The 15,190-nt window shown below is 48.3% G+C and overlaps 1 protein-coding gene and 1 long non-coding RNA gene across 7 annotated transcripts in view; one reads left to right on the forward strand and one right to left on the reverse strand.

The window, feature by feature from the left end:
• LOC118365705 (adenylate cyclase type 2-like) overlaps window positions 1–15,190 on the forward strand; it is a 34,865-nt gene that overhangs the window by 14,960 nt on the left and 4,715 nt on the right. For 2 of the 3 annotated variants that reach the window (XM_052502561.1, XM_052502562.1), the window contains 9 exons: window positions 2,834–2,911; window positions 3,230–3,299; window positions 4,802–4,899; window positions 5,056–5,140; window positions 5,890–6,027; window positions 7,713–7,817; window positions 8,098–8,282; window positions 8,547–8,661; window positions 8,860–9,018. In XM_052502561.1, coding sequence (XP_052358521.1) covers window positions 2,834–2,911; window positions 3,230–3,299; window positions 4,802–4,899; window positions 5,056–5,140; window positions 5,890–6,027; window positions 7,713–7,817; window positions 8,098–8,282; window positions 8,547–8,661; window positions 8,860–9,018 — 1,033 coding nt within the window. The remainder of the gene's footprint in view (window positions 1–2,833; window positions 2,912–3,229; window positions 3,300–4,801; window positions 4,900–5,055; window positions 5,141–5,889; window positions 6,028–7,712; window positions 7,818–8,097; window positions 8,283–8,546; window positions 8,662–8,859; window positions 9,019–15,190) is intronic. The other variant, XM_052502563.1, reaches the window with a different exon arrangement.
• On the reverse strand, window positions 11,507–14,420 carry LOC127919147 (uncharacterized). Of its 4 annotated transcripts, XR_008102069.1 has the most exons (5): window positions 14,278–14,420; window positions 13,804–14,099; window positions 13,004–13,715; window positions 12,826–12,913; window positions 11,507–12,199 (listed from the first exon to the last, which is right to left on the reverse strand). It is a non-coding gene; the product is annotated as an uncharacterized LOC127919147 (long non-coding RNA). The 4 variants fall into 4 exon arrangements; XR_008102070.1 differs by lacking the exons at window positions 11,507–12,199; window positions 12,826–12,913 and having other exon boundaries at window positions 12,951–13,119; window positions 13,298–13,715; XR_008102071.1 differs by lacking the exons at window positions 11,507–12,199; window positions 12,826–12,913 and having other exon boundaries at window positions 12,951–13,119; window positions 13,208–13,715.

Raw genomic sequence — 15,190 nt, forward strand, 5'->3', positions numbered from 1 at the left:
CTGAGTGTCGGTCTGTCTGTCTGTCTGTCTGTCTGTCTGTCTGTCTGTCTGTCTGTCTGTCTGTCTGAGTGTCGGTCGGTCGGTCTGAGTGTCTGTCGGTCTGTCTGTCTGAGTGTCGGTCGGTCGGTCTGTCTGTCTGAGTGTCGGTCGGTCTGTCTGTCTGTCTGAGTGTCGGTCGGTCGGTCTGTCTGTCTGTCTGTCTGAGTGTCTGTCTGTCTGTCTGTCTGAGTGTCGGTCTGTCTGTCTGTCTGTCTGTCTGAGTGTCGGTCTGTCTGTCTGTCTGTCGGTCTGTCGGTCTGTCGGTCTGTCTGTCTGAGTGTCGGTCGGTCGGTCTGTCTGTCTGAGTGTCTGTCGGTCGGTCTGTCTGTCTGACTGTCGGTCTGTCTGTCTGTCTGTCTGTCTGTCTGTCTGTCTGTCTGTCTGTCTGTCTGTCTGTCTGTCTGTCTGTCTGTCTGTCTGTCTGTCTGTCTGTCTGTCTGTCTGTCTGAGTGTCGGTCTGTCTGTCTGTCTGTCTGAGTGTCGGTCTGTCTGTCTGTCTGTCTGTCTGTCGGTCTGTCGGTCTGTCTGTCTGAGTGTCGGTCGGTCGGTCGGTCTGTCTGAGTGTCGGTCTGTCTGTCTGTCTGTCTGTCTGTCTGTCTGTCTGTCTGTCTGTCTGTCTGTCTGTCTGTCTGTCTGAGTGTCGGTCGGTCTGTCTGAGTGTCGGTCGGTCTGTCGGTCTGTCTGAGTGTCGGTCTGAGTGTCGGTCGGTCTGTCTGTCTGTCTGAGTGTCTGTCTGTCTGTCTGTCTGTCTGAGTGTCGGTCTGTCTGTCTGTCTGTCTGAGTGTCGGTCTGTCTGAGTGTCGGTCGGTCTGTCGGTCTGTCTGAGTGTCGGTCGGTCGGTCGGTCTGTCTGAGTGTCTGTCTGTCGGTCTGAGTGTCGGTCGGTCTGTCTGAGTGTCGGTCGGTCTGTCTGTCGGTCTGTCGGTCTGTCTGTCTGTCTGTCTGTCTGTCTGTCTGTCTGTCTGTCTGTCTGAGTGTCGGTCTGTCTGTCTGTCTGTCTGTCTGTCTGTCTGTCTGTCTGTCGGTCTGTCGGTGTCTGTCTGTCTGTCTGTCTGTCTGTCTGTCTGTCTGTCTGTCTGTCTGTCTGTCTGTCTGTCTGTCTGTCTGTCTGTCTGTCTGTCTGTCTGTCTGTCTGTCTGTCTGTCTGTGTCTGTCTGTCTGTCTGTCTGTCTGTCTGTCTGTCTGTCTGTCTGTCTGTCTGTCTGTCTGTCTGTCTGTCTGTCTGTCTGTCTGTCTGTCTGTCTGTCTGTCTGTCTGTCTGTCTGTCTGTCTGTCTGTCTGTCTGTCTGTCTGTCTGTCTGTCTGTCTGTCTGTCTGTCTGTCTGTCTGTCTGTCTGTCTGTCTGTCTGTCTGTCTGTCTGTCTGTCTGTCTGTCTGTCTGTCTGTCTGTCTGTCTGTCTGTCTGTCTGTCTGTCTGTCTGTCTGTCTGTCTGTCTGTCTGTCTGTCTGTCTGTCTGTCTGTCTGTCTGTCTGTCTGTCTGTCTGTCTGTCTGTCTGTCTGTCTGTCTGTCTGTCTGTCTGTCTGTCTGTCTGTCTGTCTGTCTGTCTGTCTGTCTGTCTGTCTGTCTGTCTGTCTGTCTGTCTGTCTGTCTGTCTGTCTGTCTGAGTGTCTGTCTGTCTGTCTGAGTGTCGGTCGGTCTGTCTGAGTGTCTGAGTGTCGGTCTGAGTGTCGGTCGGTCTGTCTGTCGGTCTGAGTGTCGGTCGGTCTGTCTGTCTGTCTGAGTGTCTGTCTGTCTGTCTGTCTGTCTGAGTGTCGGTCTGTCTGAGTGTCGGTCGGTCTGTCGGTCTGTCTGAGTGTCGGTCGGTCGGTCGGTCTGTCTGAGTGTCTGTCTGTCGGTCTGAGTGTCGGTCGGTCTGTCTGTCTGTCTGAGTGTCTGTCTGTCTGTCTGTCTGTCTGAGTGTCGGTCTGTCTGTCTGTCTGTCTCTCTGAGTGTCTGTCTGTCTGTCTGTCTGTCTGAGTGTCTGTCTGTCTGTCTGTCTGTCTGAGTGTCTGTCTGTCTGTCTGTCTGTCTGTCTGTCTGTCTGTCTGTCTGTCTGTCTGTCTGTCTGTCTGAGTGTCGGTCTGTCTGTCTGTCTGTCTGTCGGTCTGTCTGTCTGTCTGAGTGTCTCTCTGAGTGTCTGTCTGTCTGTCTGTCTGTCTGTCTGAGTGTCTGTCTGTCTGTCTGTCTGTCTGTCTGTCTGTCTGTCTGAGTGTCTGTCTGAGTGTCTGTCTGAGTGTCTGTCTGAGTGTCTGTCTGAGTGTCTGTCTGAGTGTCGGTCGGTCGGTCTGTCTGTCTGAGTGTCGGTCTGTCTGAGTGTCGGTCTGTCTGAGTGTCTGTCCGTCCGTCCGGTCCGCGTGTCTGTCTGCGTGTCGTTCGGTCGGTCTGCGTGTCGTTCGGTCGGTCTGTCGGTCAGTCTGCGTGCCGGTCTGCGTGTCGGTCGGTCTGCGTGTCGGTCGGTCTGTCTGCGTGTCGGTCGGTCTATCCGCATGTCGGTCTGTCTGCGTGTCGGTCTGCGTGACTGTCTGTCTGTCTGTCTGTCTGCGTGTCGGTCGGTCTGCTTGTCGGTCTGTCGGTCGGGTCTGCGTGTCGGTCGGGTCTGCGTGTCGGTCGGTCCGTCTGCTTGTCGGTCGGTCTGCGTGTCGGTTGGGTCTGCGTGTCGGTCGGTCTGTCGGTTGGTCTGCCTGCGTGTCGGTCGGTCGGTCTGCCTGCGTGTCGGTCGGTCGGTCTGCCTGCGTGTCGGTCTGCCTGCGTCTGTCTGTTGGGCTCTGTGTGTCTGCTGGTCTACCTCTTCCTTATTGTCTGAGTGTTTTACAGGAACAAGTCCCAGAAGAGCAAGTTTGATGAGGAGCTGCACAATGAGATGACCACCACCATCGATGAGCTCAGCAGCAAGTGAGTCTCTATAGTCACTAAATAGTCAAAATACATTCTGAGATGAGTCACTAGGTAGGACCACAAGCTTAAACCTAATCTCAGAATGAAGGGTCTAATGTTATCTAATCTTCCGAGCCACCAACATATCCTCTGAGAAAAGTCTTATTTAGCCAATTGGGAATAATATTGACAAAGATGAGTCAAAGTCATCAGAAAATGTATTTTAGATATTGAGTTGTAAAAATAGAGAGCTTGCACTCACTCACTCACTCACTCACACACACCCACTCACTCTTTCACACTTCTCCTCACACTCTCTCCCCATGTGACCTCCAGACAGTGGGTGAAGTCTGAGGAGATTAGCAGTCTGGCTGTGTGGTTCCCTAAGAAAGAGCTGGAGAAACAGGTGAGTGTTTGTCTCAGAGCTGTCTAGACACTGTTGAGAGGAGCATTGCTGTCCTAGTATACACTGTAGTAGTTACATCTCCACAATGAAAATCTCTAGAACCTTATAGATACAATATAAAGACATACCAGTTGTCTCTGGAATAACTACATGCAACTATCAATTGACAGACTCTATGGTCTCTATACACTGTGGAAAGGAGCCTTATACTGTCCTAATATACAACATGTACATCTGTACAATGGCAATGTCTTTATGTAAGATACAGTATAAAGAAAAACATTCATACATGACATTTTAGTTCCTAACCCTTACAACATGCTAAATGTTATATCGGAATCTATTTCTTTGGTTCAATCTCTTGATATCTCTGATTAGCCTACACAGACCGCACCTGTTCTTAGTGCTTTCAGAAAGTATTCAGACCCCTTTCCTTGTTTCCACATTTTGTTACGTTACAGCCTTATTTTAAATGGATTAAATCATTTTTTCCCCCTCATCAATCTACAAACAGTACCCCATAATGACAAAGCAAAAACAGGTTTTTAGAAATTTTAGCAAATGAGAAACAAGATTCTCTGGTCTGATGAAAACAAGATTGAACTCTTTGACCTGAATGCCAAGTCTGGAGGAAACCTGGCACCAACCCTACGGTGAAGCATGGTGGTGGCAGCATCGTGCTGTATGGATGTTTTTCAGCTGCAAGGACTGTGAGACTAGTCAGGATCAAGGGAAAGATGAACAACCCTTAGCACACAGCAATACAATGTAGGAGTGGCTTCGGGACAAGTCTCTGAATGTCCTTGAGTGGCCCAGCCAGAGCATGGACTTGAACCTGATCAAACATCTCTGGAGAGACCTGAAAATAGCTGTGGAGAGACACTCCCCATCCAACCTGACAGTGCTTGAGAGGATCTGCAGAGAAGAATGGGAGAAACTCCCACAATTTAATTTTAATTTTACCTTTATTTAACCAGGCAAGTCAGTTAAGAACACATTCTTATTTTCAATGACGGCCTGGGAACAGTGGGTTAACTGCCTGTTCAGGGGCAGAACGACAGATTTGTACCTTGTCAGCTCGGGGGTTTGAACTCGCAACCTTCCGGTTACTCGTCCAATGCTCGAACCATTAGGCTACGCTGCCAAGCTTTTTAGCGTCATACCCAAGAAGACTCAAATCTGTAATCGCTGCCAATGGTGCTTCAACAAAGTACTGAGTAAAGGGTCTGAATACTTATGTAAATGCAATATTTTTATTTTGTTTTTAATAAACTTGCAAACATTTCTAAAAACCTGTTTTTGCTTTGTCATTATGGGGTATTGTGTGTTGATTGATAAGGAAATGCTTTTTTAAAATCAATTTTAGAATAAGGCTGTAACGTAACAAAAAGTGGGAAAAGTCAAGGGGTCTGAATACTTTCCGAATGCTCTATACATACTGTAAAAACTGTGTACTTAGTATTTGTGAGAGGTTCAAACATGACTTCTTCTTTCCTCCCCAGTACCGAGCCATTGATCTGCCCATGTTCAAGCACTACATCGGCTGTGCCACCTTCATCTTCTTCTGCATCTTTGTGGTTCAGATGTTTATGACAAAAGAGTGAGTGATTTTCCCTTGTGGCTATAAGAAACATATTTCTCAAACCGGTAGTAATAATAGTTGTTCCTCTGAAACCATGGAAACAATAATTGCATGACAACCATTATTTGAACTTTTGGTATTCAGTGTTGGATCTTTCCCTTCTTCATCCCTCAGTTCCAAAATGTTGGGAATGTCATTTGGAGTGCTGGCCTGTGTCCTCCTGTTGACCCTGGGCATCTGTTTCGCAGGTCACCTGCAGGTCAGTGGGAGTTTTAGGCTGAGGTCACAACAAGCCCTATTTCTGGACAGGGCAAGGCTTAGTTGACTGTGTGTGGGGGTGGGGTACTGTGTGTGTACTGTGTGTATTTCTTACTGTGACAGTGGAAACACGCTTTCTGGCTAGGATGCATAAGCAATTCCATCTATCCCCGGGTCTTTTCCTGAGAAGTTGTACATTGACGTTATGTGGCCATTGACAGCTGGTGCATACCATCTCAATGCCATGGTGCAGACAGACAGGCAGTGTAGTTATTACATTCAGTAGTCAGAGATACACAGTGTACAAAACATTAGGAACACCTTCCTACTATCATACCCCATTCAAAGGCACTTATCATTTGTCTTGACCGTTCAGCCTCGGAATGACACATAAACAATCCATATCTCAATTGTCTCAAGGCTTAAAAATCCTTCTTGAACTGGTCTCCTCCCCTTCATCTACACTAATTTAAAGTGGATTTAACAGGAGAAATCAATAAGGGATCATAGCTTTCACTTGGTCAGTCTATTTCATGGAAAGAGCAGGTGTTCCTAATGTTTTGTACACTCAGTGTATTATCATGTCTTTCTGAAAATAAACTGAACATTCAGTGCTGCTGTGTTAGTAAGTCACACATTGTCTCTTCCATGCATTTCACCCCCCATATACACACTCATCCCTTCCCCTCTCCCCCTCCTATCCACTCCTCCTCTCCCATGGCTGGATGCCTCGCTCCTCTCACCCCTCAGCGCTTGTTTCCGGAGAAGTTGTCGTCCTGCCAGTGGCTGCCCGCTGTGTCCGAGGCAGTGGTCAAGAGGCCGTGTGTGCGCCTCCCTCTGGTCACTATCACCACTGCGGTCATCATCATCCTAGCAGTCTTCAACCTGGTAAGTTAACGCAACCAACGCCTTGGTTTTTCTAATGACTGCCTCGCCTGGTTCACCAACTACTTTGCAGACAGAGTTTAGTGTGTCAAGTTGGAGGTTATGTTGTCTGGACCTCTGGCAGTCTCTGGGGTACCACAGGGTTCAATTCTCGGGCCGACTATTTTCTCTGTATATATCAAGGATGTCGCTCTTGCTGCGGGTAATTCCCTGATCCACCTCTACACAGGCGACACCATTCTGTATACTTCTGGCCCTTCCTTAGACACTGTGCTAACTAACCTCCAAACGAGCCTCAATGCCATACAACACTCCTTCCGTGACCTCCAACTGCTCTTAAACGCTAGTAAAACCAAATGCATGCTTTTCAACCGTTCGCTGCCCTCACCCGCCCGCCCGGCTAGCATCACCACCCTGGACGGTTCCGACCTAGAATATGTGGACAACTATAAATACCTAGGTGTCTGGCTAGACTGTAAACTCTCCTTCCAGACTCGTATTAAACATCTCCAATCAAAAATCAAATCTAGAAACGGCTTTCTATTTCGCAACAAAGCCTCCTTCACTCACGCTGCCAAACTTACCCTAGTAAGACTGACAATCCTACCGATCCTCGACTTCGGCGATGTCATCTACATAATTGCTTCCAACACTCTACTCAGCAAACTGGATGCAGGCTATCACAGTGCCATCCGTTTTGTTACCAAATCACCTTATGCCACCCACCACCTGTATGACCTGTATGCTCTGTGGCTGGCCCTCGCTACATATTCGTCGCCAGACCCACTGTCTCCAGGTCATCTATAAGTCTATGCTAGGTAAAGCTCCGCCTTATCTCAGGTCACTGGTCACGATAACAACACCCACCCGTAGCACACGTTTCAGCAGGTTTATCTCACTGATCATCCCCAAAGCCAACACCTCATTTGGCCGCCTTTCCTTCCAGTTCTCTGCTGCCAGTGACTGGAACGAATTGCAAAATCGCTGAAGTTGGAGACTTTTATTTCCCTCACCAACTTTAAACATCAGCTATCTGAGCAGCTTACCAATCACTGCAACTGTACATAGTCCATCTGTAAATAGCCCACCCAATCTATCTACCTCATCCCCATACTGTTTTTATTCTATTTACTTTTCTGCTCTTTTAAACACCAGTGTCTCTACTTGCACATCATCATCTGCTCATTTATCACTCCAATGTTAATCTACTAAATTGTAATTATTTGCTCCTATGGCCTATTTATTGCCTACCTCCTCATGCCTTTTGCACACACTGTATATAGACCTTCTTTTTTCTACTGTGTCATTGACTTGTTTATTGTGTTATTGGCTTGTTTATTGTTTACTCCATGTGTAACTCTGTTGTTGTCTGTGTCACAATACTTTGCTTTATCTTGGCCAGGTTGCAGTTGTTCTCAACTAGCCTACCTGGTTAAATAAAGGTGAAATAAAATAAAAAATAAAAAACAACTCACTATCTCACTGATTAAACATAGAACAGAATGCCCTAACGTGTACATGTAATTACATCAACTTTTTATAGCAATAAGAGCATTAGCTTCTTATTGTAAGAAGAACATCAAGTCATCAACAGACATGCCAATAACACATGCTTCACAGCCTTTTTGTTTTCGGAGTCAGACCCACTTAGCGGTTGACTGTCAATGAAATCTTCTTGTTCCCTCTAGTGCTTCATCCAGACGAAGTCACCGTGTGATATCAATGGTAACCCTGATCTGATTCGATCTGACAACTCCAGTGAGCAGCATCCAGGCAGCCTGTTCTACCTGCCGGTGAGTGATGCCTACAATATCCCTCACTAACAGGTCTTCTGTAGCTCAGTTGATATAGCATGGCACGCTTGCAACACACAGTTCTGAAATTATACTTTCCATTTCAGTGTTTTTATTGTTTGCAAATATATACTCTGCCATTTCAAATAAATATAATAAATTAGAAATAATAAACATTGAAATGAAGAACTGGCACTTTCCATTGATGGTTTTCATGGTCTCCTCACTCCATTATCTCTCGCTCTCTCTCTCGGTCTCTCTCTCCCCATCTTTCTCTCAGTACTCTGTGTTCAGCTGTATCCTGGCTCTCATAGCTTGTGGAGTGTTCCTGAGGGTGAGCTTTGAGCTTAAAGTGGTCTTCCTCACCCTGGCCTCCACAGCCTACTACATCATCATCCTCAGCGCCAAGGCTGGTCTCTTCAGCTGCTATGGACAAATGCTTTACAACCAACTCAATGAAAACAGGTACTATATATGTGTTGTGTACCAGGCCTAGGGTAGATTCAGTTTTCATTTCAAGAAGTGATTCAGTAACATTTATATATTAAGTCATTTCTGATTTGTTTTCTATGAAGTTCGTTTCAATTCATTATTTGAATTTCAATCCACGTACTGAATTGACCCCAACCCTGTTCTGTACTGTGCATCAAACACCTGGTACTATATCCTACCTGGTTTATACTGAGCTTTACTTTAGATTACCTCTAACCCCTGAGCTCTGTGTTCCAGAACTGAGGACTCTGGGACCATCCTGAGAGCGTTGGGGCTGGTCAAACACCCTGAGGTGATGAGCTGCATATACATCACCTTGTTCCTGGTCACCATGCTCATCATCTCACAACAGGTGAGTACATGTTCCTCTTCTTTGTTGGCCTCTGTTCTCCTCTCATTGTCTTGACCCCTCTCTTCCCCTACCCCTCTCTTCCCCTACCCCTATTTTCCTCTACCCCCTCTCTTCCCCTACCCCCCTCTTGCCTTACCCCCCTCTTCCACTACCTCTTTCCTTGTACTACTAAATGACCACATCACTTCTGTCCCGTAGAATGAGTCATGCTTCCGCCAGGACTTCCTTTTGAAGAATAAGAACCGTACGGAGCAGGATGAGATCGAGACCAGGGAGAACCTGAACCGCCTGCTCCTGGAGAACGTGCTGCCGGCCCATGTGGCTGCGCTGTTCGTTGGGGAGAATAAAAAGAACGAGGTGGGATTCCTCACAAACACTTTACTTACTGAGAAGTACAAGGTAGGAGTCCAGGACGGATGACTGGTAGTCGACTGAGTCCAACTCATCCTTCCCTCCTCCTCCTATCTACACTGGGGTCCCATCTCCACTGGCCTGCACCCACTAAAGCTTAGTGGGAAACACTTAGTCGTGGAATTGTTTGGATTTACCCATAAATGGTTCATGATGATTTCCAGTAGTGTGGTTAAGGGATGGAACCCCCAGGGTAACAAGGACAGTCCCACTTCTATGGATCATTGTACCGTATATCAGTGCCTGTCTCACCCCACCTACCAACCCACAGCTCCATGAATCAGCCCCTTCATCGGAATTGTGATTTGTGATGTCATCTTTGTGTCAGCATGGAAGAGACAGAGCCACTGCATTCTTACAGCAACATCCTTAACTCCTACTGCCCCTACTCACAGCCACTCTCAAATAGTCCACATCAACGTCCTCAACTCCTACTGCCCCTACTCACAGTCACTCTCAAATAGTCCACATCATTGTCCTCAACTCCTACTGCCCCTACTCACAGTCACTCTCAAATAGTCCACATCAACATCCTCAACTCCTACTGCCCCTACTCACAGCCACTCTCAAATAGTCCACATCATTGTCCTCAACTCCTACTGCCCCTACTCACAGCCACTCTCAAATAGTCCACATCAACGTCCTCAACTCCTACTGCCCCTACTCACAGCCACTCTCAAATAGTCCACATCAACGTCCTCAACTCCTACTGCCCCTACTCACAGTCACTCTCAAATAGTCCACATCAACGTCCTCAACTCCTACTGCCCCTACTCACAGTCACTCTCAAATAGTCCACATCAACGTCCTCAACTCCTACTGCCCCTACTCACAGTCACTCTCAAATAGTCCACATCAACGTCCTCAACTCCTACTGCCCCTACTCACAGCCACTCTCAAATAGTCCACATCAACGTCTTCAACTCCTACTGCCCCTACTCACAGTCACTCTCAAATAGTCCACATCAACGTCCTCAACTCCTACTGCCCCTACTCACAGTCACTCTCAAATAGTCCACATCAACGTCTTCAACTCCTACTGCCCCTACTCACAGTCACTCTCAAATAGTCCACATCAACGTCCTCAACTCCTGCTGCCCCTACTCACAGTCACTCTCAAATAGTCCACATCAACGTCCTCAACTCCTACTGCCCCTACTCACAGCCACTCTCAAATAGTCCACATCAACGTCTTCAACTCCTACTGCCCCTACTCACAGTCACTCTCAAATAGTCCACATCAACGTCTTCAACTCCTACTGCCCCTACTCACAGCCACTCTCAAATAGTCCACATCAACGTCCTCAACTCCTACTGCCCCTACTCACAGTCACTCTCAAATAGTCCACATCAACGTCTTCAACTCCTACTGCCCCTACTCACAGCCACTCTCAAATAGTCCACATCAACGTCCTCAACTCCTACTGCCCCTACTCACAGCCACTCTCAAATAGTCCACATCAACGTCTTCAACTCCTGCTGCCCCTACTCACAGCCACTCTCAAATAGTCCACATCAACGTCCTCAACTCCTACTGCCCCTACTCACAGTCACTCTCAAATAGTCCACATCAACGTCCTCAACTCCTACTGCCCCTACTCACAGTCACTCTCAAATAGTCCACATCAACGTCCTCAACTCCTACTGCCCCTACTCACAGCCACTCTCAAATAGTCCACATCAACGTCTTCAACTCCTACTGCCCCTACTCACAGTCACTCTCAAATAGTCCACATCAACGTCCTCAACTCCTACTGCCCCTACTCACAGTCACTCTCAAATAGTCCACATCAACGTCCTCAACTCCTACTGCCCCTACTCACAGTCACTCTCAAATAGTCCACATCAACGTCCTCAACTCCTACTGCCCCTACTCACAGCCACTCTCAAATAGTCCACATCAACGTCTTCAACTCCTACTGCCCCTACTCACAGTCACTCTCAAATAGTCCACATCAACGTCCTCAACTCCTACTGCCCCTACTCACAGTCACTCTCAAATAGTCCACATCAACGTCTTCAACTCCTACTGCCCCTACTCACAGTCACTCTCAAATAGTCCACATCAACGTCCTCAACTCCTACTGCCCCTACTCACAGTCACTCTCAAATAGTCCACATCAACGTCCTCAACTCCTACTGCCCCTACTCACAGTCACTCTCAAATAGTCCACATCAACGTCCTCAACTCCTACTGCCCCTACTCACAGCCACTCTCAAATAGTCCACATCAACGTCTTCAACTCCTACTGCCCCTACTCACAGCCACTCTCAAATAGTCCACATCAACGTCCTCAACTCCTACTGCCCCTACTCACAGTCACTCTCAAATAGTCCACATCAACGTCCTCAACTCCTACTGCCCCTACTCACAGCCACTCTCAAATAGTCCACATCAACGTCCTCAACTCCTACTGCCCCTACTCACAGTCACTCTCAAATAGTCCACATCAACGTCTTCAACTCCTACTGCCCCTACTCACAGCCACTCTCAAATAGTCCACATCAACGTCCTCAACTCCTACTGCCCCTACTCACAGCCACTCTCAAATAGTCCACATCAACGTCCTCAACTCCTACTGCCCCTACTCACAGTCACTCTCAAATAGTCCACATCAACGTCCTCAACTCCTACTGCCCCTACTCAGTCACTCTCAAATAGTCCACATCAACATCCTCAACTCCTACTGTCCCTACTCACAGTCACTCTCAAATAGTCCACATCAACATCCTCAACTCCTGCTACCCCTACCCTCAGCCACTCTCAAATAGTCCACATGATACAGACATAAACACACTAGACAAACCACTGATAAGCAGGGTCACTTAATAAAAGTTAAAAGAAATTAACAATATTTATTCTGAACAAGTTTGACAATACTCTGTAATATATTTTTGTCTTACTTCATAAGATATGACAAACTTGCAGAAATTCAGAGCTTGGCCTACATTTACCGCTGAAGGCCATGGACATCACCTCCACTGATGTCTCCCTCACTCCGACTCTCCACAGCCCAGTCACAGTGTTATGACCAGCGTGTTACCTCTAAATCACCATGGACATCACCTCCACTGATGTCTCCCTCACTCCGACTCTCCACAGCCCAGTCACAGGGTTATGTGTTACCTCTACCGCTGAAGGCCATGGACATCCCCTCCTCTATGATGTCTCCCTCACTCCGACTCTCCACAGCCCAGTCACAGGGTTATGTGTTACCTCTACCGCTGAAGGCCATGGACATCACCTCCTCTATGATGTCTCCCTCACTCCGACTCTCCACAGCCCAGTCACAGGGTTATGTGTTACCTCTACCGCTGAAGCCCATGGACATCACCTCCTCTATGATGTCTCCCTCACTCCGACTCTCCACAGCCCAGTCACAGGGTTATGTGTTACCTCTACCGCTGAAGCCCATGGACATCACCTCCTCTATGATGTCTCCCTCACTCCGACTCTCCACAGCCCAGTCACAGGGTTATGTGTTACCTCTACCGCTGAAGGCCATGGACATCACCTCCACTGATGTCTCCCTCACTCCGACTCTCCACAGCCCAGTCACAGGGTTATGTGTTACCTCTACCGCTGAAGGCCATGGACATCACCTCCTCTATGATGTCTCCCTCACTCCGACTCTCCACAGCCCAGTCACAGGGTTATGTGTTACCTCTACCGCTGAAGGCCATGGACATCACCTCCACTGATGTCTCCCTCACTCCGACTCTCCACAGCCCAGTCACAGGGATATGTGTTACCTCTACCGCTGAAGGCCATGGACATCACCTCCACTGATGTCTCCCTCACTCCGACTCTCCACAGCCCAGTCACAGGGTTATGTGTTACCTCTACCGCTGAAGGCCATGGACATCACCGCCTCTATGATGTCTCCCTCACTCCGACTCTCCACAGCCCAGTCACAGGGTTATGTGTTACCTCTACCGCTGAAGGCCATGGACATCACCTCCACTGATGTCTCCCTCACTCCGACTCTCCACAGCCCAGTCACAGGGTTATGTGTTACCTCTACCGCTGAAGGCCATGGACATCACCTCCACTGTTGTCTCCCTCACTCCGACTCTCCACAGCCCAGTCACAGGGTTATGTGTTACCTCTACCGCTGAAGCCCATGGACATCACCTCCTCTATGATGTCTCCCTCACTCCGACTCTCCACAGCCCAGTCACAGGGTTATGTGTTACCTCTACCGCTGAAGCCCATGGACATCACCTCCTCTATGATGTCTCCCTCACTCCGACTCTCCACAGCCCAGTCACAGGGTTATGTGTTACCTCTACCGCTGAAGGCCATGGACATCACCTCCACTGATGTCTCCCTCACTCCGACTCTCCACAGCCCAGTCACAGGGTTATGTGTTACCTCTACCGCTGAAGGCCATGGACATCACCTCCACTGATGTCTCCCTCACTCCGACTCTCCACAGCCCAGTCACAGGGTTATGTGTTACCTCTACCGCTGAAGGCCATGGACATCACCTCCTCTATGATGTCTCCCTCACTCCGACTCTCCACAGCCCAGTCACAGGGTTATGTGTTACCTCTACCGCTGAAGCCCATGGACATCACCTCCTCTATGATGTCTCCCTCACTCCGACTCTCCACAGCCCAGTCACAGGGTTATGTGTTACCTCTACCGCTGAAGGCCATGGACATCACCTCCACTGATGTCTCCCTCACTCCGACTCTCCACAGCCCAGTCACAGGGTTATGTGTCACCTCTACCGCTGAAGGCCATGGACATCACCTCCACTGATGTCTCCCTCACTCCGACTCTCCACAGCCCAGTCACAGGGTTATGTGTTACCTCTACCGCTGAAGGCCATGGACATCACCTCCTCTATGATGTCTCCCTCACTCCAGCCCTCCACAGCCCAGTCACAGGGTTATGTGTTACCTCTACCGCTGAAGCCCATGGACATCACCTCCTCTATGATGTCTCCCTCACTCCGACTCTCCACAGCCCAGTCACAGGGTTATGTGTTACCTCTACCGCTGAAGGCCATGGACATCACCTCCACTGATGTCCCCCTCACTCCGACTCTCCACAGCCCAGTCACAGGGTTATGTGTTACCTCTACCGCTGAAGGCCATGGACATCACCTCCTCTATGATGTCTCCCTCACTCCAGCCCTCCACAGCCCAGTCACAGGGTTATGTGTTACCTCTACCGCTGAAGCCCATGGACATCACCTCCTCTATGATGTCTCCCTCACTCCGACTCTCCACAGCCCAGTCACAGGGTTATGTGTTACCTCTACCGCTGAAGGCCATGGACATCACCTCCACTGATGTCTCCCTCACTCCGACTCTCCACAGCCCAGTCACAGGGTTATGTGTCACCTCTACCGCTGAAGGCCATGGACATCACCTCCACTGATGTCTCCCTCACTCCAGCCCTCCACAGCCCAGTCACAGTGTTATGACCAGCGTGTTACCTCTAAATCACCATGGACACTGACACACTTTGACTAAGGTCTTTAAGTCAGTGACGGGGAAAATAATTCAGCCTTTGTATAAATCTGGTTGAACTATTTACTCTTGACATGTTTTTCTGGAAGCACAAACACAACAGAACAGCTATTTGTGTTTGACATGTAGGTTACAGCCTGAGAAGTAGTCTACTGAAGCTGCTTCAGTTAAAGATGAGTGTTAATCAGTTTAGCTTGAACACTGCATATACCTAACAATAGTAATCCCAATTGATGACACATTGTCAAATCAAACAAACAACACAACAAAAAGCATGAGGAAAAAAAACAAGAATAAATATGCTTTGAAGTTTTCCTCAGAGATTTGACATCTAGGAGCAGAAGCATGGGACTTCGATGGCCTCCCTCTCTCCCAGAGAATGGGTTTTAGAGGCCCTGTTTAACATTGGCTCCTCTTGTACAGCCTAATCACTGGCCATTTCCTTGCCAGATGTCAACACAGTGAAAACAGTTAGGAACGTCTGGCACTGGAGGAACTGTTGTGCTGTCTGTCTCAGCATTCTGAATTGGCTTTTTCTTAAAGATGTGGCTCTGTGCTCTAATGTCTCCTAATATTTCTTGTGGGAACCTGAAGCCTCCCTGTATCTCTGTTGTGAAGTGTATGTCTATGTTAT

This window comes from Oncorhynchus keta, unplaced genomic scaffold (genome assembly GCF_023373465.1).
Source record: "Oncorhynchus keta strain PuntledgeMale-10-30-2019 unplaced genomic scaffold, Oket_V2 Un_contig_1587_pilon_pilon, whole genome shotgun sequence".
Taxonomy (NCBI): Eukaryota; Metazoa; Chordata; class Actinopteri; order Salmoniformes; family Salmonidae; genus Oncorhynchus; species Oncorhynchus keta.